Source organism: Pristis pectinata, chromosome 12, assembly GCF_009764475.1.
Source record: "Pristis pectinata isolate sPriPec2 chromosome 12, sPriPec2.1.pri, whole genome shotgun sequence".
In the NCBI taxonomy this organism is placed as follows: domain Eukaryota; kingdom Metazoa; phylum Chordata; class Chondrichthyes; order Rhinopristiformes; family Pristidae; genus Pristis; species Pristis pectinata.
Window position 1 is genome coordinate 3312411 of NC_067416.1, and position 23822 is coordinate 3336232.

Sequence of the window (23822 nt, forward strand, 5' to 3'; positions counted from 1 at the left end):
AATGTGTCACACCCAGGAGAACACACACACGGGACTGTGTCACACCCAGGAGAATACACAGCCAGGAGAACACACACACAATGAAGTGTGTCATAGCCAAAGGAACATGTGCACTGGAACACATCACACACCTGGGCATGTAAAATACCACACATCGGGATCCATGGTGCCCATTGTCCTGGACTGGCCCAGCACACTTCAATGGGCCACACTCACCAGTGTTGGGAAGCCAGCTCAAGGGTACTGGTATTGGTATATTATTGTCGCTTGTACCTAGGTACAGTGAAAAACTTGTCTTACAAACTGATCGTACAGGTCAATTCATTACACAGTGCAGTTACATTGAGTTAGTACAGAGTGCATTGATGTAGTGCAGGTAAAAACAATAACAGTACAGAGGAAAGTGTCACAGCCACAGAGAAAGTGCGGTGCAATAAGGTGCAAGGTCACAACAAGGTAGATCCATCTCATTGTATAAGGGAACTGTTCAACAGTCTTATCACAAGTGGGGTAGAAGCTGTCCTTAAGCCTGGTGGTACGTGCCCTCAGGCTCCTGTATCTTCTACCTGATGGAAGAGGAGAGAAGAGAGAATGTCCCGGGTGGGTGGGGTCTTTGATTATGCTGGCTGCTTCACCAAGACAAGGGGTAAAGACAGAATCCAAGGAGGGGAGGCTGGTTTCCGTGATGCGCTGGGCTGTGTCCACAACTCTCTGCAGTTTCTTGCGGTCCTGGGCAGAGCAGTTGCCGTACCAAGCCGTGATACATCCAGATAGGATGCTTTCTATGGTGCATTGGTAAAAGTTGGTGAGAGTCAAAGGGGACAAACCCAATTTCTTTAGCCTCCTGAGGAAGTAGAGGCACTGGTGAGCTTTCTTGGCCGTGGCATCTACGTGATTTGACCAGGACAGGCTGTTGGTGATGTTCACTCCCAGGAACTTGAAGCTGTCATCCCTCTCGACCTCAGCACCATCGGTGCATGTACACCGCCCCCTTTCCTGAAGTCAATGACCAGCTCTTTTGTTTTGTTGACATTGAGGGAAAGGTTGTTGTCATGACACCATTCCGCTAAGCTCTCTATCTCCTTCCTGTACTTCAGGTTCAGGGGTACCACCTGGTCCAACCTAGGCTCCCGGTGACGGGAGAGGAATCTCTCCAGGCTGTGGACGCTGACCAGATACTGCCGGGTCTTTGGTCTTTATATGTGATAAATTTTAAGGCAGATTTGCTTAATTTTGCAATTCTCTCCTGGAATTGCGGACAGTGATCGTAAAATACTCCCAGTGGACTTTTCTGCCTCTGTAAGTGTTTTCAGATGTTTGGAGATGACCATGGCTTACAGTTTGGAGTTTGAGAGATGGCACAAGCAGACAATTGCATAACATGTTCCTTGTTACACTGAGAGGGAATTTGAGTTATGCACACTTAGGAAGAGTAGATTAAGAGATTGGGCACACATCAATAGAATTACAAATAAAGTTAATGATGTGGTTCCCAACAAATTCTCCAAATAAATTTCTGGAAACTAGAGCAAGTACATGGAAATAGGAGGGAAGTTTTTCATTTCTTCCTCTGGCCCAACTCGTCCATGCCGACTGTGTTGCCCAGCGAGCTAGTCCCATCTGCCCGTGTTTGGCCCACAGCCCTCTAACCCTCTCCTATCCATGTACTTATCTAGATGGCTCTTAAGTGTTGCTAATGTGGCCGCCTCAACCACTATTTCTGGCAGCTCATTCCAAATACGCACCACCCTTTGCGTGAAGAAGCTGCCCCGATGTCCCTTTTAAATTGCTCGTCTCTGATCTTAAACCTCTGCCCTCTTGTTTTTAGCAGCCCCTCCCTGCAAAAAAGTTTATGTGCTTTCACCCTGTCTGTGCCTCTCACAGTCTGAAATACCTCCATTAGGTCACCTCTCAATCAGTTCTCAGGGACTGCCTGTATATAAAATTGAGGACAAGGGGATAAATAGAGTAGATAGTATTTTTCCCATGGTGTGGTGTGCAGGTCAAGAGGGTATGGATTTAAGGTGAGGAGGAATCTGAGGGTGAAATTATCCACAGAGAATGGTTGGAATCTGGAATGCGATGCTGTACCAGTGGTGGAGGCAGAGACTCTCTCACAACATTTATGAAGCATCTAGACAGGTACTTGAATTGTCGAGGCATGGAGGACTATGAACCTAATGCAGAAAAGTGCTTAATATATGAGGTGTATTTGCTGTCTCTGGGCCTGTACTCGATGAAGTTCAGAAGGATGAGAGGGGAATCTTATTGAAACCTACCGGATACTGAAAGGCCTGGATAGAGTGGACATGGAGAGGGTGTTTCCATCAGTGGGAGAGTCTAGGATCCGAGGCCACAGCTTCAGAATAAAGGAACATTCTCGTTCAGCATTTATTATTCATCCCTGGATAAAGGGGGCAGTTGACAGTCAATGCCATTGGTGGGTCTGGGGTCACACATGTGCAGTTCTGGTCACCACACTACAGGAGGGATGTGGTCGTGCTGGAGAGAGTGCAGAGGAGATTCTGTCTGGAATGAGGCACTTCAGATATAAGGAGAAGGGGGGAAGTTTAAAGGAGATGTGCGGGGCAAGTTTTTTACACAGGGAGTGGTGGGTGCCTGGAACGGGCTGAGAGGGGTGGTGGTGGAGGCAGATACAATGGAGAGGTTTAAGAGGCTCTTTGATGAGTACACAAATATGCAGAGGGATATGGACCGTGTGCAGCCAAAAGGGATTAACGTAATTTGGCATCATTAGCTTAATTAGTTCAGCACAACATTGTGGGCCAAAGGGCCTGTTCCTGTGCTGTACTGTTCAATGTTCTACTGTTTGGGGCTCTGCGCCCTGTTGTGACCCCAAGGTCCCATTGACACTAATCCACTGACAACTAAATGATCAGATTTTAAGTGATGTTGGTTGAGGGATTGACATCAGTCATGACCCTTGTTCTTCTTCAAGGTGTGACGTGGGATCTTTTACACAGGCAGCAGAGAGCAGGGGGGAACCAAGTTTAATCCCTCCCATCTGATGTCCAGTTTTTCAGCTCAGATCTCCCTCAGTATCCACAATGTTTCTCCTGCACTCTCCAATTTCAGGATTGGGCTCTATTTTCCAGATGAAGGGTCCTGACCAGAAATATTAACTGTCCATTTCCCCCCACAGATGCTGCCTGACCCGCTGAGTTCCTCCAGCAGACTGTGTGTTGCTCCAGATTCCAGGGTCTGCCATCTCTCGTGTCCACATTTTCCCAAAGCCTGGTTGACATCCCCCTGGGCATTTCCATTCAGATTATGGAGCAATACACGTAATTCTAGAACGATCCAGTGTCCGTGTGCTTGTCCTCACCACCAACTGGCCAGTCAGTTTCAAATGTTTGGGTTTGGCAGACAGTGTGGCCAGAGGCTTTCTCTCCCCCTCTCTATCTCTCTTCATCCCAATATGGGGGTGTGAAATCATCCTTATTCCAGGAAGTCAAGCATGCTGCTTTGTTTGAAACCATGTCTGATATAATTACTCACTTCAAAGGCAAAATGATGTTCTGGGCTCCATAAACAAAGCCAGCAGGCAGCTTTGCCAGCACACGTAATACTCTCTGTAACGCAGTCAGTGCCGGGTCTCTGTGGAGGTTTGTGCTTCAGGCACCAGAGATCTGATCTCTGTTCCTTTGTGTCTGACACCACATGTGTCTTCAGCTCTGGGAAATGGCTGGGTGATAATCCCGGGAACGATCCTATCAGAGGGTTAAACAGGTCGCAGAGGGTCACCAGGGCCCTGGCTGCATTTTTTCTGTAGAAACCCTCAAACACACACACACACACACTCTTCTTGAGTCCTGGAGAAGGGTCTTGACCCGAAACATTGACCGCCTGCTTTTCTCCATGGATGCTGCCTGGCCTGCTGAGTTCCTCCAGCATCATCGTGTTTTTCATCTAGATTCCAGCATCTGCAGTCCTTTGTTTCTCCCAGAATAAAGGGACGACCTTTTAGAACTGAGATGAGGAGGAATTTCTTCAGCCAGAGGGTGGTGAATCTGTGGTTAGTTGCCACAGACGGCTGTGGAGCCCAAGTCATTGGGTGTATTTAAGGCAGAGACTGATAGGTTCTTGATTGGTAAGGGGGTTAAAGGTTATGGGGAGAAGGGGAGAGAATGGGGTTGAGAAAATAAATCAGCCGTGATCAAATGGCAGAACAGACTCGATGGGCCGAATGGCCTAATTCTGCTCCCATATCTTATGGTCGTATGGCTCTACTTTTTAGATTCCAATCCAAATTCCCTTTTGTATCTGCCCACCGATTACAACCTTGGTGGAATTTCTCTTCGTAATTTGACATATGTCTGGTCTCCCTACAGAACGAAGGACGTACTTGTGACAGAGGTAGTGCTGGGAAGGTTCAGCAGGTTGGTTCCTGGGTTGGTGGCTTTGTCAAACAACGAGAGATGAAGCAGATTGGGCCTGTACTCCAAATGGTTCAGAAGATTGAGAGGCGATCTCATGGCAACATGCAGAGCTTGACGGTGTCGATATTTCTCCTGGCTGGGTCCTGGGGCGAACCAGGGGTCACAATCTCAGAACAAGTGCCACTTATTCAGGACTGAGATTAAACAGGGGCATAGAAGCACGTGGCATGGAAACAAGCCCTTTGGCCCAAATGGTCCATGCTGGCCAAGGTACCCACCAAAGGTAGTCCTATCTGCCCGTGTTTGGCCCATCTCCCTCTAAACCTTCCTATCACTGTCCCTGTCCAAATGTCTTTTAGACATTGTTATTCTATCTAAATGGGCAGGCATGGTAGTGAAGCAGTTAGCGTAACGTTATTACAGCGCCAGCGACCCGGGTTCAATTCCGGCCGCTGTCTGTAAGCAGTTTGTACGTTCTCCCCATGTCTGCGTGTGTTTCCTCCAGGTGCTCTGGTTTCCTCCCACATTCCAAAGACGTACGGGTTAGGAATTTGTGGGCATGCTATGTTGGCGCCGGAAGCGTGGCGACACTTGTGGGCTGCCCCCAGAATACTATGCAAAAAGATGCATTTTACCGTGTGTTTCGATGTACACGTGACTAATAAAGAGATCTTATCTTATTTCAATGCTTCTGATGATTGATGTTTATGACCCATCATGTCCCTTGGTCCCACACCTCGTCCAGCCTTTCCCCACTGAGGAGGGGCTCTGTTCTCCCTTTCGTTAGGTTCCCTCCCCCTCGACCCCACCCCCCAGCCCCACCTCCCTCCATTGATCCAGGTGCCAAAAGCCCAAACTGTGCCCCTTGCTGTTTTGGAGCACCCCGGACATTGTCTCTTCTCCCCCCTCTCATTGGGCAGAAGATACAAAAGCCTGAAAGCACGTACCACCAGGTCAAGGACAGCTTCTATCCCGCTGTTATAAGACTATTGAATGGAGCTCTTGTACAATAAAGATGGATTCTTGACCTCACGATCTACTTCATTATGACCTTGCACCTTATTGTCTGCCTGCACTGCACTTTCTCTGTAACTGTAACATTTTATTCTGCATTCTGTTATTGTTTTCCCCTGTACTACTTCAGTGCTCTGTGTAATGAAATGATCTGTATGGATGACATGCCAAACAGTGTTTTTCACTGTACCTCGGTACATGTGACAATAATAAACCAATACCAATTCTCAGAGGGCCTGTCCACCTTCACATCGCAGGCTGTAGCAGCTGGAGATCGTTCCCCTTCACTTGATTTTCTATGAGCTGTCACGTCAAGCAATACTGGCGGCATGTTACCTCACAGCTCCAGGGACCCAGTTTCGATCCTGACCTCCGGCGCTGTCTGTGTGGAGTTTGCACGTTCTCCCTGTGACCGCATGGGTTTCCCCCGGGTGCTCTGGTTTCCTCCCACACCCCAAAGACGTGCTGCTGGGGGTGGGCAGGGGGAAGGGTTGACACTGTAAATTGCCCCTCATGTGTGTAGATGGGAGGGAATGTGGAGACAATAGGGCTGCAGGGAAAACGAGTGAGGGAATGGGATGGCTCTGAAGGCTAGAACACACTTCATGGGCTGAATGGCCTCCGATCTCAAGGAATTACAGAGACAATCCAGCGGCAAAGCTGGGAATCCAAAGGGCAGATATCTGAAGGAAACAGGACGAAGCCAGAAGTGGTCCATTCGATGAGCTGGATGGACTCTGTTGATGCTGGAATTCCAACGGACAAGATTGGGTAAAGAACAGCTGATATCTGGGCAGCGAGAGCTGGACCAATCCGCCACCCAGGCAGCTGCAGGCAGGTCGATGGAGCCACTGTTGCCTTTGGCAGGGTTGAAATGGCATGCAGATAAGGCCCAACCGCAGTCACAGAGGGAACAAGGGCACAACTGTAACCTCACCCAGTCTGCGCCGCTCCCTGCTCACACACACCTGTCACCTCCATGTAACCCGACCCCACGCACGGCGGCAGCTGTTCGCCTCTTCAGTCGTGGCCGCACTGACTCCCAGGGAGTTTGGTCACTGTGCATTAATGGGGGAGCACTGAATGATGCCCATCTCTGGTTGAATTAAATTCTGCAGAAAACACAAACAGACCCATCAGACCTGCGCCGGTTCCCGTGGATATCTCATCGGTCTCGTTCCCCCCACTTATTTCCCTGTAACCTTTTCTCTCACACTCCTGTCATCTGTCAGTTCCCCTGGTGCCCACTCACACACAAAGGGGGGAATTTACAGCGGCCAACTAACCCAGCCACCCACACATCTTCTTCCTTGTAAAAATCGTGTATAACTTAGGTTTATGTTTTTCTTGTGAATGCTGCTTATCTGATGCTCTGTGCCTGTGATGCTGCTGCAAGTATGTTTTTCCTTGCACCTGTGCACACATGGACTTGTGCACATGACAATAAATTCGACTTTGACTTTGGGACGTGGGAGGAAACCAGAGCACCCGGGGGAAATGTGGTCATAGGGAGAACGTGCAAACTCCACACACACACACACAGACAGTGCCCAAGGTCGGGATCGAACCCGTGTCTCCGGAGCTGTGAGGCAGCCCAATGGTGCTGGCTACACTGTTCCCATAAAACTTAACGCCGATTCGGGTAACTGCACTTCACCTCCTGACTGGGCACATTACAGCCTTCTAGCCTCAACGCTGAATTCAACAACTTCAGATAATCAGTGGCTGTCACCTTGAATTTCACATTTCTAGCACTGTTTTTTCCCTCTCCTGTTACAGATCCTCCCCAGGTTACAAACACCTGCACCTGTACATATGAACAGCGTCTTGGAGACCAGCGGCATGGACGGGGATAGACTTGGCGGCTGCTGTGGGGCTGCAGGTACCTTCTGCCGGGAGGGAATAGGGCATTTCCCCGTGCCTTCTCTCTCCCACTACCCCGAGCCGCAACACTTGGGGGCTGGGTGGAGCCGAGCAGTGCCGGCAGCGCTGAGCAGACTCGCTCGCTCGCTCACCGAGTCAGTGAGGCCGGCTGGCAGCCACTCTTGCCACACCTGCTTGTTCCCCTGTCACCACTGTCTCTGTGACCCTCTCCCACACCGTTCCTGTTCATTTCCCACTTACGGACCTGGATACTACCTGCACTGACAGATGACACCCGCCCCTCCAATTTCCACCTCCCCTGATACATCTGGTGTTACTTACCAGCCTTCACCACCCCCCCCCCCCCAACTCTCTCTGCCGTAACCCACCCCTTGTCAGTCACTCTCCTGGACTCCACCCTGTCACAGACCCTTTCATTCCCCTTCCCCCCACCCTTTTCTAAAACTTCATTAACGTGTTTTTGTACTTTTCTCAATTCTGACGGAAGGCCATCAATCTGAAAAATTAACTGGTTCTCTCCCCACGGATACTGCCTGACCTGCTGAGGATGTCTGGAGGCTTTTGTGTTAACAGAAGGTGGAGAAATGTCCCAGGGAGAGGAAAAGGTCCAAAGTGGGGGCAAGGGAAGCTTCAACAAGGAGCCGGTAAGGAGTGGGTGAAAATGAGGCCAAAGAGAAGTGTTTAGCACGTGGGAATGTAGTGAGCAGTGGTGAGGGGGTCCAGTCCCATGACACTGGAGCCAGCAGGGTTCAAGGAGCAAGACTGTGGGAGCGGTGACTGAGAGTTTGGGGATCTTGGATTGGGAAGGTTGGCCAAGCTGATCTTAGACCAGTAGACGATCCAGCTCCACAGAACTAGCTGGGCCGGACAGTCAGCTCACAGGTGAGTGATACTGTGGCAAGGTGCTACTGATCACATGTAGCACCATTAATTAGTGGTCGAACATCCAACATTAGGTATTGGTCCAGGAAAAGAGAAGCAACAGGGAAACAGGTGGAGCCTTGGTTTCCTGCCTCTGCCTGATTTGGAGGTTTACATTCAAACCTTCCCCTAAACATTATCCTTTGAAGTGCCTGGGAGGTGCCTTCCCACCTTGATATCCAATTGGCCAAGCCAAGAGAAGCTTCTGGAAGGGTATAACCAACACGAGTGATAGGTCAGAGGTTGGTGCATTTAGTGTACAAGTAGATGCAGAGTGCAGAGAGACTGTGAGGAAGGATAGGCAGTTGAAAGGGCAAAATTGCAGTCAGTTGGATGGCCTGAAGTGTGTCTGCTTTAATGCGAGATATATCAGGAACCAGGGTGATGAACTTAGAGCATGGGCACGTACATGGAACTATGACGTGGTGGCCATTACAGAGACTTGGCTGTTGCAAGGGCAGGAATGGCTGCTGGATATTCCAGGGTTTAGATGTTTCAAAAGGGACAGGGACGGAGGTAAGAGGTGGGGGAGTGGCTTTGCTAATCAGGGACAGTGTCACAGCTGCAGAAAGGTAAGATGTCCTGGAGGGATTGTCCGCTGAGTCAGTGTGGGTGGAAGTCAGAAACAGGAAGGGAGCAATCAATCTACTGGGAGTATTCTACAGATCCCCCAATAGCAGCAGAGACGCTGAGGAGAGCAGATCAGGAGACAGATTTTGGAGAGGTGCCAAAATAACAGGGTTGTTCTCATGGGTGATTTCAACTTCCCTAATATTGATTGGCACCTCTTTAGTGTAAAGGGGATAGATGGGGTAGTGTTTGTTAGGTGTGTCCAGGAAGGATTCCTGACACAGTACGTGGACAGGCTGACGAGAGGAGAGGCCATACTGAACCTGGTACAAGGCAATGAGCCTGATCAGGTTTCAGATCTCTCAGTGGGAGAGCATTCTGGAGATGGTGACCATAACTCCTTGACCTTTACCATAGCCTTGGAGAGGGATAGGAGCAGATGGTATGGGAAAGTATTTAATTGGGGGAGGGGGAATTATGATGCTATTAGGCAGGAACTTGGGAGTGTAAATTGGGAACAAATATTCTTGAGGAAGTGCACAGCAGAAATGTGGAGGTTGTTTAAGGAGTAATTTGCATGGGCTCTGGACAGGTTTGTCCCATTGAGGCAGGGTAAGGATGGTAGAGTGAAGGAACCGTGGTTGACAAGAAGTGTAGAATATCTTGTCAAGAGGAAGAAAGAAGCTTTCCTAAGGTTTAGAAAGCAAGGATCAGACAGGGCTCTGGAGAATTACAAGGTAGCCAGGAGGGAGCTTAAGAATGGATTCAGGAGAGCTAGAAGGGGGCGTGAGAAGTCCTTGGCGAGTAGGATCAAGGAAAACCCCAAGGCATTCTACACATATGTGAAGAACAGGAGGATGACTAGAGTGAGGGTAGGACCGATCAGGGATAAAAGAGGAAACGTGCCTGGAGTCCGAAGAGGTAGGGGAGGTCTTTAATGAGTACTGTGCTTCAGTATTCACCAGAGAGAGACCTTGACGATTGTGAGGATGGCTTACGACAGGCTGATATGCTGGGGCACGTCAACATGAGGAAAGAAGATATGCTGGAACTCTTGAAAAATATTAGGATAGATAAGTCACCAGGGCCGGATGGGATATATCCAAGGTTATTATGGGAAGCGAGGGCAGAGATTGCTGCACCTTTGGCGATGATCTTTGCGACCTCACTGGCCACAGAAGTAGGACCAGATGATTGGAGGGTGGCAAATGTTCTTCCTTTGTTCAAGAAAGGGAGTAGGGATAACCCTGGGAATTACAAACCAGTGAGTCTTACTTCAGTGGTGGGCAAATTACTGGAGAAGATTCTTAGAGATAGGATTTATGGACATTTGGAGAAGCACATGCTGATTAGGGACAGTCAGCATGGCTTTGCAAGGGGCAGGTCATGCCTCACAAGCCTGATTGAATTCTTTGAGGATGTGACAAAACACATTGATGAAAGTAGAGCAGTGGATGTGGTGTACATGTAAGGCATTTGATAAGGTTCCTCATGGAAGGCTCATTCAGAAAGTCAGGAGGCATGGGATCCAGGGAAACTTGGCTATGTGGATTCAGAATTGGCTCACCCATAGAAGACAGAGGGTGGTGGTAGATGGAGCGTATTCCCCCTTGAGGTCGGTGACCAGTGGTCCGCAGGGATCTGTTTTGTGACCCCTGCTCTTTGTGATTTTTATAAATGACTTGGATGAGGATGTGGAAGGGTGGGTTAGTAAGGTTGCTGATGATACAAAGATTGGTGGTGTTGTGGATAGTGTAGAAGGTTGCTGTAGATTACAACAGGATATCGATAGGATGCAGAGCTGGGCTGAGAAGTGGCAGATAGAGTTCAATCTGGAAAAGTGTGAAGTGATTCACTTTGGAAGTTCGAATGTAAGGTCGAATACAAGGTTAATGGCAGGACTCTTAGCAGAGTGGAGGAACAGAGGGATCTTAGGGTCCATGTCCATAGATCCCTCAAGGTTGCCATGCAGGTTGATAGGGTTGTTAAGAAGGAGTATGGAGCGTTGGCCTTCATTAGTTGGGGTATTGAGTTCAAGAGCTGCAAGGTAATGTTGCAGCTCTAAAGAACTCTGGTTAGACCACACTTGGAGTATTGTTTTCAGTTCTGGTCACCTCATTATAGGAAGGATGTGGAAGCTTTAGAGAGGGTGCAGAGATTTACCAGGATGCTACCTGGATTGGAGAGCATGTCTTATGAGGATAGGTTGAGTGAGCTAGGGCTTTTCTCTTTGGAGAGAAGGAAGATGAGAAGTGACTTGATAGAGGTGTACAAGATGATGAGGCATAGATTGAGTGAACAGTCAGAGATTTTTTCCCAGGGCGACAATGACTAACACGAGGGATCATAATTTTAAGGTGATTGAAAGGAGATATAAGGGGGATGTCAGGGGTAAGTTTTTTTAAAAAAACACAGAGAGTGGTGGGTGTATGGAACGCACTGCCAGCAGAGGTTGTGGGGGCAGATACATTAGGGACATTTAAGAGGCTCTTAGATAGACACATGAATGATAGAGAAATGGGGGGGGGGGGCTATGTGGAGGGAAGGGTTAGATAGATCTTAGAGCAGGATAAAATGTTGGCACAACATTGTGGGCCGAAGGGCCTGTACTGTGTTGTAATGTTCTATAACACAGCAAGACAGGACAGTGATAACACCTCCTAGTGGTTAGTGAAGAACCTCACCAGCAGCCAGTGAAGCCAGGGAGGACACAGGCAGCAAGGACCAACTCCGAGGGCTCCAACAAGGGCAGGGAAGACAACACCAGCAACACCTGAGGAAGGAGATCAACCTTTTGCGAAGAGCCGAGAACCCTGGACTCCAGGAGCCCAGAAAGACAACTGTGACCGCCCCAAGACAGTGTTGGGACTCGGGACAGATCGTGTCTAAGTATTGCAGCATTAACTGTGTGAGTGAGAGTGAGAGTGAGAGTGAGAGAGAGAGAGAGAGAGAGAGTGAGAGTGAGAGTGAGAGAGAGTGAGAGAGAGAGAGAGAGAGAGAGAGAGAGAGAGAGAGAGAGAGAGAGAGAGAGAGAGAGAGAATAAAACTGTTTGCACCAGGATTCCACTCGTGTCCCCTTGTTTACCTCAGAAGCAGAATGCACCTGGGTGAAGCACACTTAAAGGGGTGTGGAAGTGCTCCGAAAGTGCAGAAGCAACAGAGGTGTGATGTGGCCAAGGTACCGCCCAGACAGCGCTGGCATTCTGCGTGGTTTATTGTGTTCGTACAGGGCAGACACATGTCAATCACATTGCACATAGGAAGACATCTGGCTGACACACTGGCCATTACACCGTAGCTCCTGACATGTCCAAACACGCATTATTGCATCGTAAGAGATGCTCCCAAGGTAATCATGCCATCAGTGCGCTCACAAATTCCCAAAACCATGCTACTCCCTTGCATTGCCACTCGACAGCCAGCACCTCCAGTCTCCCTGGACCTTACGCTGTTAACTCTGTGAATGATGAATGGAGGTGGGCGGTTTTGCAGATACACAGGCATTCCTAGCACCGGTCAACACAGAGCAAAACTGGACATGGACACCTCACTGCAAAAGGAGCCCTTCAAACCCAGCCAGTTGTTCCACGATAGGGCAAACAAACTGCTGGAGGAACTCAGCGGGTCAGGCAGCATCTGTGGAGGCAGAGGGATGGTCGACATTTCCGGTCGAGACCCTGCATCAGGGTTGTGAAACATTGACCATCACAGATGCTGCTCGACCCGCTGGGTTCCTCCAACAGATTGTGTGTCGCTCCAGACTCCAGCAGCTGCTGTCTCCGGTGTCTCCAATCGACCACTGGGTTGGCCCAGGGTCAGGTTGAATCTGCCTTCAGCCAGTGTCCGAACACAGATGAGGAATGAACAATGGACTCGGCTAGGAAAGGTTTCCGCGGTAAACAACGCACCTCAAACTGAGCTGCCAGGGCACATCAAACCCAAACTCAGTGGGTGCAATGACCTTCTGAGATGCGACAATTTATAACACACCTTCCAGTGCAGGACAGGATGACTTGCCTGGTTTTCATGGGAATTACAGATGTGATTATGGAATACAATCCCTAAAGACAGAGCAAACTGGGAATTCCTGACAACGCTCGTGGAATCTGGTTCCTTCGCTCCGCTAACACGGTGATCGTCTTCACCGCAATGGAGAGAGCCACTTGTCAATCAGAGCACGATGGATGTGACTGCCCCATCGCCACCAGCAGTGACACCTCACGACCCGGCAAGGGAGCAGCTTCCGACAGGATTAACACTGGGCGTGAAAGGCAGAGCTGGGGCCAGGGATGGAATCTCGGCCAAGGTGGGGAGAGGGAGGGGCATCAAACGCAGGGGTGGTCAGGGACAGGTAGGGCTGTGGTTGTAGGGAGGGTGTGAAGTTGGGAAGAGGGGTGGGGACTGCTGGATGGAAGGGCACTTAGACTGGGAGGGGTTGGGGTGGAGTGGGGGGGTTTAAGGAGGTGGGATTTCGGGGGGGTGAGCATTAACAGCGATGGGGGTTTTCAGGTGTTTAGAGAGGAGGGGTTTAGAAGGTGGGGATTTCAGACGGGGAGGGGGTGGGGGAGATTGGGATTTTGGGAGGAGGCATGACTAAATCCTGCAAACACCAAACTTGGCATCTCAGTTTGGTGGGACAGGGCATGACCTCTCACTGGCTCCCACCCTAGGGTGGGACCACTGGATCGCCTGTGCATCTCCCTGCCCCCCCCACCTTCCACCATCCAGCGCAGTTCTCATCACGTCCCCAGCAGCTGCAACCCTTGGGCTGTTCACCGCCAAACCACTCGACCCTCGGGGACTGGCTCACGGCCCGGGTCAATCCCGCGGGAATGTCACCCTGCCACCAGTGCCAACGTTTGGAGGAGACACCAGGCTGAGGCTCCATCTGCCCCCCACATTGCCAAGAGCAGGAGAGTCGCACTGGGGCCAACAACACCGCTTAGTCAGGATTGGATCGCTGGTGGTGGGATCCTGCTGTGCTTGAACCAGCAGAGCAGGTATGAATGCATCATCGGCATGGAGGCACTGGCCGCGATAAGGTTCTCCAGGATTGCATATCATCCTGTTTCCTGTCGTAACCCTTCACACTTCTGATACACGACAGCCAATAGCCCCAGCAGTTCGCAGGTGAAATGGCCAGGTCCAGTAACCAAAGGCCCTGTACGACTGATGGAGACTCAAATCCCACCGCAGGAAGTGGGAAACCCAAACACAGGCAATTAAACAAACCCAGAAATAACAAGCAGCTGACATCAGGGACGACTGAAGCCTTAACGCTCTTGTTCTCGACCCTGGCATGGTCTCTCCCGCTGAAGACCTCTGGAGGCACTCCCCTCCTCCAACCCCACCTGATTTCCATCCCTCCAACTTTAGCAGCCGTGCCTCCAGCTCTGGAATTCCCTCCCTGCACCTCTCGGCCCCTCGAGGCGCTCCTTAACCCCCTCCCTCACTGGCCCAGAGCTTGGGTCACCTCAGTTTTGCTCCTAGTTTGACCAGGCACTGAGCGCCTTGCAGTGTTCCACCAGGCGGAAGGCACGGGCCAGATGCAATTCTTGCCGTGGATGGTTACTGGAGACAGGCCTCTCTTGCTGGGCTTCAAAGGAATGTGATGGCGCAGGGAACCTCGATGCTCTCCCCTCACTCTCTACCCCCCCACCCTCCCATTCCCTCAAACCCTGCACCGCAGGAATGGTTTGGAATACTTTAAATCTGGCGAATGTCGTTATTGCGAAGAGACGGTCGTTTCCTCAGAGTGAAAAGCAGGGGTTCCGTGATGTCGCATTCCCGTCGCCGCCAATGCACCCTCCGGCCTCACTGCCCACTGCAGCTGCTGGTGCTGGTGCTGCTGCACCCACTGCTGCACCGGTCCTCGTAGATCGCGATCTCGATCTGAGCGGCGTCAAGGAAAGGTAGGGCGGGGGAGTGGGGGAGAGGCTGGCGAGGAGCGCGCGATACCTGGGGTGGAGAGCTTTGCAAAGCTGCTCACTCACAGCTCAAGGGTGGCACCCACGGTGCGGAACGAGGGGCTTTTGTTCAGCATTATAAAGGCAACACGTTGGTGGGTCTGGGGTCATACAGCACAGAAACAGGCCCTTCGGCCCAACTCATCCACACCAACCCTCAGCCCCCCCATCGAGGACCCCTCCCACTCCAGACAGTCTCTCTTCTCCCCCTTCCTGTCGAGCAGAAGATACAAAAGCCTGTGAACACGTACCACCAGGCTCAAGGACAGCTTCTATCCCACTGTTATGAGATCTATTCAAGAGTCTGATAGCTAAAGATGGACTCTTGATCTCCCAATCTACCTCGTTGTGGCCCTTGTACTTTATTTGTCTGCCTGCACTGCACTTTCTATGTAACTGTAACACTATATTCTGCATTCTGTTTTCCTTTTTACTACCTCGATGTACTCCTGTATGGAATGATCTGTCTGGATGGCACGCAGACAGAAGCATTTGGCAATAATAAAGCAATTTCAATATTCAATAAGATCTTGGTTGATATTTTGCCTCAACCCTCTGTCCCTCAATTCCCTCAACATCCAAAAATCTATCAATCTATCTTGAATACACGCAGTGCCTGAGCCTCCACAGCCTCTTGGGTAGAGAGCTCCAAAGAGTCACCACTCTCTGGGTAAAGGAATTTCTCCTCCTCTCCGTCCTGAATGGCCAACCTCGTGTTATAGGAAGGATGTGGAAGTGTTGGAAAGGGTGCAGAGGAGATTTACCAGGATGCTGCCTGGTTTGGAGAGTATGCATTATGAGGAGAGACTAAGGGAGCTAGGGTTTTACTCTTTGGAGAGGAGGATGAGAGGAGACATGATAGAGGTGTAAAAAAAAATTAAGAGGAATAGATAGAGTAGACAGCCAGCACCTCTTTCCCAGGGCACCCATGCTCAATACAAGAGGGCATGGCTTTAAAGTAATGGGTGGGAAGCTCAAGGGAGATATCAGAGGAAGGTTTTTTTTACCCAGAGAGTGGTTGGGGCATGGAGTGTGCTGCCTGGGGTGGTGGTGGAGGCAGGTACATTGGTCAAATTCAAGAGATTGCTAGGTAAGCAAATGGAGGAATGTAAAATAGAGAGATATGTGGGAGGAAGGGGTTAGATAGTCTTAGGCGAAGTTTAAGGGTCGGCACAACATTGTGGGCCGAAGGGCCTGTATTGTGCTGTACTGTTCTATGTTCTGAGACTGTGATCCCTAGTTCTAGACACTCCCGCCAAGAGAAACATTATTTGCACATCTACCCTGCCAAGTCTCTAAAAATTCTGTACACTGCAGTGAGATTTCCTCTCATTCCTCCAGATTCTGGAGTTTTTGAGCCCATTCTGCCTAAACTCATTTCAATCTCTCCCATTCAAGGAGACAAGCGGGTGAACCTTTGCTGTATTCCCCGTCACAAGCACGACAGGCCTCAAGGTTGGGATGGATTGGTTGGGCCGAAGGGCCTGTTTCCTTGCTGTCTGACTCAAAGTCCTTCCCAGTGATGTACAGATTTGTACACAATACTCCAGGTATGGTCTCACCAGCACTGTACCATCCTGGTGTAGAAGAGACCATCAGTTGTACAAGATGTTGGTGAGGCCACATTTAGAATATCGTGTTCACTTTTGGTCACCCTGCTGTAGGAAAGATACATTAAGCTGGAAAGAGTGCAGAGGAGATTTACGAGGATGTTGCCAGGACTCGAGGGACTGAGTTACGGAGAGAGGTTGAGTAGGTTGGGACTCTTTTCATTGTAGCGTAGGAGAACAAGGGGTGATCTTACAAAGGTGTATAAAATCATAAGGGGTACAGACAGGGTGAATGCACACCGTCTCTTCCCCAGGGTTGGGGAATCAAGAGCAAGAGGACGTAGGTTCAAGGTGAGAGGGGAGAGATTTAATAGGAACCTGAGGGGCAACTTTTTCACCCAGAGGGTGGTGGGTATATGGAATGAGCTGCCAGAGGAAGTGGTTGAGGCAGGTACATTAACAACATTTAAAAGGTACTTGGACAGGTACATGGATGGGAAAGGTTTGGAGGGACATGGGCCAAATGGGTCCATCTTAAAGGGGAATCTTGGTCAGCATGGACCAGTACAAGTGTGATGTTGTGCTCCAATTATTTATACTAAATAATTGGAGCATGACATCACACTTGTACCCAAATCCTCTTGTAATGAAAGCCAATGTACTGTTTGCCTTCCTGTTTGCTGCACTGCATTCTAATGTGTAGTGACGGGTTTACATGGACACCCAGGTCCCTCTGAACACCAACACCTTCCGACCTCTCATTGCCCCTGGATCTGATCCAGGCCTACAGATGAGGAACACCCACGGTTAGAGAAGGGTAGCATTGAGGTTCCTGGACTGATCCCGAAGGCTGCAACAGTGAAGAGTCTGAATCCCCACTGAGGTAGCTGTACAAGAGTCAGGACGTCACATTTCAGCTGTATAAAAGTTGGTGAGACCACACCTGGAGTATCGTGTGCAGTTCTTCTCGCCGTACTATGGGGAGGATGTGATTAAGGTGGAAAGGGTGCAGAAAACTGCAGGCACGGTAGTGTAGCGGTTAGCATAATGCTTTACAGCGCCAGTAATCCGGGTTCAATTCCGGCCACTGTCTGTAAGGAGTTTGTACGTTCTCCCCGCGACTGCGTGGGTTTCCTCCGGGTGCTCCGGTTTCCTCCCACATTCCAACGACATATGGGTTAGGAAGTTGTGGGCATGCTGTGTGTTCTGCCCCCAGAACACTATGCAAAAGATGCATTTCACTGTGTGTTTCAATGTACATGTGACTAATAATCTTATCTTAAAAGATTCACAAGGATATTACTGGAGGCCTTGAATTATAAGGAGAGCTTGGATAGGCTGGGACTGCTTTCCCTGGAGTAAAGGAGGCTGAGAGGTGATATGATGGAGGTGTATAAAATTATGAGAGGCATAGACAGGGTAGATAGTCTTTTTCCCAGGGTAGGGGAGTCTAAAACTAGAGGGCATAGGTCTGAGGTGAGAGGGGAAAGATTTAAAGGGGACCTGAGTGACAAGTTTTTCATGCAGAGGGTGGTGGGTATATGGAATGAGCTGCCAGAGGTAGAGACACAAGGGGTATAAACAGGGTGAATGCACACAGTCTCTTCCCCAGGGTTGGGGAATCAAGAACTAGAGGGCACAGGTTTAAGGAGAGAGATTTAATAGGAACCTGAGGAGCAAGTTTTTCACCCAGAGGGTGGTGAGTAAATGGAATGAGCTGTCAGAGGTAGAGGCAGGTACATTAACAACGTTTAAAAGTCACTTGGACAAGTCCGTGGATAGGAGAGGTTTAGAGGGACATGGGCCAAACATGGGCAAATGGGACTGACTCAATCAGGCATCTCGGTCAGCATGGACGAGTTGGGCCGAAGGGACTGTTTCTGTGACTCTATGAAGTTCATCAAGGATACAACACGCAGCCCTCGCTCGATGGGGTCGGTGATCAGTAGTCCGCGGGGGGCGTAGATTTTCTCATTTTGTTCCTGAATGTATTTAGAGATCTTCTTCAAAACCTGAGAAAGGGCAGAGCAAACCAGTGAGGTATCAGTGAGGGAGCAGCACGGTGCAACTGTCTAACCCTGTGGCACATGCCCCTAACACAGTCAAATGCAGGGACACATGGCTGCAGAGCCGGGTGAACCTCAGAAACTCCCAAATTTCAGGAGGTGGAAAACGTGAGGTGCCACAGGGAAACACTTTCAGTATTTTCATACTTCCTTACAGCACACAAGGAGGCCACTCTGTACATAAACAGCATTTAAAAGGTACTTGGAAAGGTACAAGGACAGGAAAGGTTCAGACAGACATGGGCCAAGTGGGACTAACTTAGATGGGAATCTTGGCCGGCATGGACCAATTGGGCCGAAGGTCCTGTTTCTGTGCTGTGTGGCTCTGTAACGGGAGGAAAGGGAGAGATGGATGGGGGGGGGGGGTGGAGGAAGACGGGGGGGGGGAGGGGGAGGAAGACGACGAGGGGCGGGGGAGGAAGGGAAATCGGATGGGGGGAGTGGGAGTATCTTGTCCTCACCTCTGCCGCCAGCCACAGAGACACCATCCCGAGTTCTAGCCTCCCGAGCCAGCGGGAAGTCTCCCAGCATTGACTCAGTCTGTCCCCCTCAGTCTGCATGCTGAGAGTTCTCCTGTTCATGGCGGAGATGCAGTGAGGAAGCAGATCCCACAGCTTTGACAATGCTCTACACTGTAGCCCCACATACATGTCTGACCATTGCCCTTCGCTGTCCCTGGAACCTGATCGCCTCAAAACAAAATACAACCCATGGCTCTGAAATTCCATCAACTCAACGGGCTGACTATATTCATCATGTGAAAAACAAAAGCCACACTCCTGGAAGTTTCCCATCCGTGACCAGAATTTCAACGCTGTCAGCTGTCTCCAGTCTAGCATTGAAACCGTACTCTCCAAAAGCGGGGAAGCAAACAGTCTCAAGCAGATTGTGTTGCCACCAACAACGGCTGTCTGTTCTCTGCAGGCAGCTGAGTTACTGTGACCCAGGATATGGGCCCCAATGCCATGGTCTCTTGTTGTGTGGGGAACATTACCAGATCCCAAAAGGCCTTCTCCTCATTAACAGAGGCCCTCCCTGGGTTACAAATGCCCAGCTGATGGACACCCAAAACATGGAGTGAATGCACTCAGTCTTTTCCCCAGGGCTGGGGAGTCAAGAACTAGAGGGCACAGGTTTAAGGTGAGAGGGGAGAGATTTAATAGGAACTTGAGGAGCAACTTTTTTTTTTACGAAAAGGATGGTATGTATGTGGTACAAGTCACAAGAGAAAGTGGGTGAGGCAGGTACAGTAACAACATTTAAAAGACACTTGGACAGGCACATGGATAGGAAAGGTTTAGAAGGTTATGGGCCAAACGCTGGCCAATGGGACCAGCTTGGATGTGGCACCTTGGTCAGCATGGACCAGTTGGGCCGAAGGGCCTGTTTCCATGCTGTGTGACTCCATATGAACGAGTGTTTGGGAGACCAGCAGGATGGATGGGGACGGATTTACTGGCTGCTGCGGGGCTGCAGGTACCTTCTGCTGGGTGGGAACGGGGCACTTCCCCGTCCCTTCTCCCCCATTCCCTCTGAGCCGCAACACTCGGGGGCTGGGTGGAGCCGAGCAGAGCCGGCAGCGCTGAGCAGACTCACTCACTGAGTCAGTGAGGCCGGCTGGCGGCCACTCTTCCCGTGCCTGCTCGGTCTCCCCTCACCGCGGTTTCTGTGACCCTCTCCCACACACCGTGTCCGTTCATTTCCCACTTACAGACAGTTCAGGTTCGGGACAGTTCCTGGGAACAGAACCCTGTCGTAACCTGGGCACTGCCTGACAACTCCAAGTATATCATCACTGAGGGTTAATTCGCTGTACCCAGAAGGTTTGCTTCCATCTCCGATGTCCTGTATTCACAATGGAGGCCCTGCCCGCTGCCCAGAAGCTTGGGGTGGTCACAGACACGAGGTAAAGCCCAGACCCAAACGGGCAGCCAGCTGAACCACGTCTGCCAACCCTGTGCGGCACAGCATTGCTCAGTCGACACGCAGGCTTCTCATTCTGGAGGAGGCAGCCCCCTCCCTGCTCCCATGTTTGACACTTCCCACCTGTCTCTTCACCAGGACCAGACACTCTGCCCAAATCCAGAGGTGTGAATCTTGAGTCACAGAGCCGTAAGAGGGTTTTCCACGGCCGAAGGACCCTTCACAACGTGACGTACGTCAAGGAGGACTCAAATAATAGGGTGAAATTCCCAGGATCTTAGTGGATCCTTGGAATGAAAGGGTTAACATGTGAGGAGCGTTTGCTGTCTCTGCGCCTGTACTCAGAGTTCAGAAGGATGAGAGGGGATCTTACTGAAACCTCCTGGATACTGAAAAGGCCTGGATAGAGTGGACATGGAGAGGATGTTTCCATCAGTGGGAGAGTCCAGGATCCAAGGGCACAGCCTCAGGATAAAGGGATGTCCCTTTCTTCAGCCAGAGGGTGGTGAATCTGTGGAATCCGTTGCCACAGAGGGCTGTGGAGGCCAAGTCATTAGGTGTACTTAAGGCAGAGATCGATAGGTTCTTGATTGGTAAGGGGGGTTAAGGGTTATGGGGAGAAGGCAGGAGAATGAGGTTTGAAAAAAAAAATCAACCATGATTGAATGGCAGAGCAGACTCGATGGGCCAAATGGCCTAATTCTGCTCCTATACCTTATGGTCTTATAGAAAGGTTAAATGGAACACAGATCACTTCAAGTTACCTGGAGACACAAGACACTTCCAAGCTACCTAACTGAACCTGCACACACAGTCCATTACACAGGATTAAAATGGATATCTAGTGCAGAACAGGCCATTTTGCTCAACCCATGCTGGCAGTTATGCTCCACCCAGGTCTCCCAATCCAAATCAAAATTTGGGAAATTTCTCATTGGTCAATTTTTCATTCAAATGTACAGTGAATAGAGCAAGAAAAGAGGACATAACCCGAGAGCTCTTTCATAGAAATGATGCAGCAAGTGGCCCAATCCATGCTCGGGATATGATCCCAGATAAGTATAATGACCTTGGGAATGGAGCATCCATTCCTCTACAAAAAAACCTTTCAGAAGATCAGCCAGGAACCACAGGCACAACACACCAAAAGCACTGAGTAAATCTCCCCACAATACACGCAACCCTCATAATTGGCTAATTTGTCATCCATGGATCCACATTAGCAAGATCAGCCCCTGGCCCCATCACAACTTTTCTCTAACAAATACACCTATACACACCGAGGAACCAATCGCTGTCACGTCACAGTGGTCAGTTTTCAGAGCACTTAAGACAAGTGGCTCCCCACTGCTCTTCCACTAGAGAGCGGCCTTTGTTCACCCAGATGCACCTTGTCATTCCAAATCCACCACTCTTTGTACGTTTCACCGCAAGTAGTTTGTTAGCTGATATAATTTTCTTTCAAGTATTTAAACATTTTAATGTTTATTCATGCATACATGTACCATATTTATATTTATTTGTGGGGTGTAGTAGCTACAAAGGAGAGGGCCTCAGTGGTATGTGTGTTTCTAGTTATCAGTGAGAAGTCCCTGTTTCTATCCCACACGGATAACAAGGATTCAGTGTAACTTTACCCTAACACTTTGGTGGTGGTACTTGTGTGACACTGCTCACGCCAGCTTACCACTGCCCTCTTGTCACACAACTGGACTGACAGGTGACCTTATAGAGGTTCATAAAATCCTGAAGGACACCGATAAAGTGAATGGCCACAGTCTTTTTCCCAGGGTAGGGGAGTCTAAAACTAGAGTGTGTAGGTTAAGGTGAGAGGGGAAAGATTTAAAAGGGCAACTTTTTCCACACAGAGGGTGGTGTGTATATGGAACGAGCTGCCAGAGGAAGTGGTTGAGGCAGGTACATTAACAACATTTAAAAGACATTGAGACAGGTACATGGATAGGAGAAGTTTAAGAGGGTTATGGGCCAAACACTGGCAATATGGGTCTAGCTCAGGAAGGCACCTTGGTCAGCATGAATAAGTTGGGCTTCCATGCTGTATAGCTGTATGGACAGAGGGAAATTTATGGCAGTGACTGGCAGGAAGCAGAGCTGGATCTAGAACCCTGAAAACAGGAGTTAGCCCACCCCCCACCACCCACCGGTTCACTGCCCCCATCGTAACCTCCGTGGAAAACAAACCCAGACCCCAACAGGTCCACGATACCTTCTCATAGCGCGTCTCCATACACATAAAGATGACGTAGGCTGTGACACAAGCCAGGCACCCTTCAAAGTAGGACGTCCCTCCGATTTTCTCTGCTTCAGCATAGTAACTGTTTAAGGTCTTCACCGTTTCCTCAAAGTAGTGTCTTTCCACCTGAGACAGAGAAACAGACCGTTCAGGAACCTCAGTAACTCCAACCAGCTCCTTTATGGAGGACCTCGGGTGGATGAATTGTAAAACTTTTTTATTTTATGGAAAGGGGATGTCAGTGGACAGACAAGAATTTACTGCCCATCCTTAACTGCTTCAGAGAGGGTGGGGGTGAACCACCTTCTTGAACTGTTGCAGGGGCTATGTGGGAGGGAAGGGTTAGATAGATCTTAGAGCAGGATAAAATGTCGGCACAACATTGTGAGCCGAAGGGCCTGTTCTGTGCTGTAGTGTTCTATGTTCAATCCTTCTGGTGAAGGTGCTCCCACAGTGCTGTTGCGGGAGGGGTTCCAGGATTTCGACCCAGTGACGGTGAAGGAACGGGGATATACCTTCAAGTCAGGATGGTGTGCGACTTGGAGGGGAAACTGCAGGACAGAGTGCTCCCTTGTGCCTGCTGTCCTCGTCCTTCTTGTGGAGGATGTCGCGGGTTTGGGAGGTGCTGTGGTAGTCCCCTGGCCAGTAACTGCAGCCACCGTGCGCCCGTGGTGGAGGGAAGGAACGGCTGGGATGGTGGATGAGGGTCCAGTTCCAAGTGTTCACGCCACAAGCAGAGAGTACTTCATCACTCTCCTGACTTGTGCCTTGCAGACGGTGGGAAGGATTTGTGACGTCAAGCTATAGGATCCCCCAGCCTCTGAGCTGCTCTCGTGGACAGGGTGCCCGTGTGGGTGCTTGAGGCACATTTCTGGTTTGGTCGCTTCCCTCCCCCATGGCCCAATCCCTTGCCTCACTTTTATTTGACGTTGGACTGTTCACTCTGTGTACTGAAGAAAAGCAGAGAAGCTAGCATTAACTGGGGCAGTTCAAGGCGCCTGACCTTACAGACAATGCATTAGTCCTGCAAGGCGTGTGGGACAGGTAACCTGCTCTCCTCCTGATCTCCCCAGTTCCCCCTACACCCACCCCAGCCCCCATCACCCTGATTCTTTCCCCTCGTCCACCCTCTCCATCTGCCCTGTCACCCACACACCCCTCCCACTGGGTCCCCTCCCCCCCACCATCCCCATCTGCCCTCCCCACCTCCCTCCCGTGATTCCAGGCTCCACCTTCCTCTCCTATCAGATCCCACCACCTGCAGCCCTCTGTCA

The 23822-nt window shown here is 50.2% G+C and overlaps 1 protein-coding gene across 3 annotated transcripts in view; it reads right to left on the minus strand.

Annotated features, from left to right (window-relative positions):
* The window catches only part of LOC127576636 (golgin subfamily A member 7B-like), a 47584-nt gene that overhangs the window by 16521 nt on the left and 7241 nt on the right, over positions 1-23822 (minus strand). For 2 of the 3 annotated variants that reach the window (XR_007957259.1, XR_007957260.1), the window contains exons 3-6: positions 22522-22674; positions 18216-18317; positions 14495-14681; positions 6383-6526 (exon numbers count right to left, since the gene is read on the minus strand). Coding sequence is in view for 1 of the 3 variants with exons in the window: in XM_052027208.1 (XP_051883168.1) it covers positions 14604-14681; positions 18216-18317; positions 22522-22674 (333 nt within the window). In the remaining 2 variants the exon portion in view is untranslated. Of the gene's footprint in view, positions 1-6382; positions 6527-11949; positions 14682-18215; positions 18318-22521; positions 22675-23822 lie in introns of those variants that run through there. The other variant, XM_052027208.1, reaches the window with a different exon arrangement.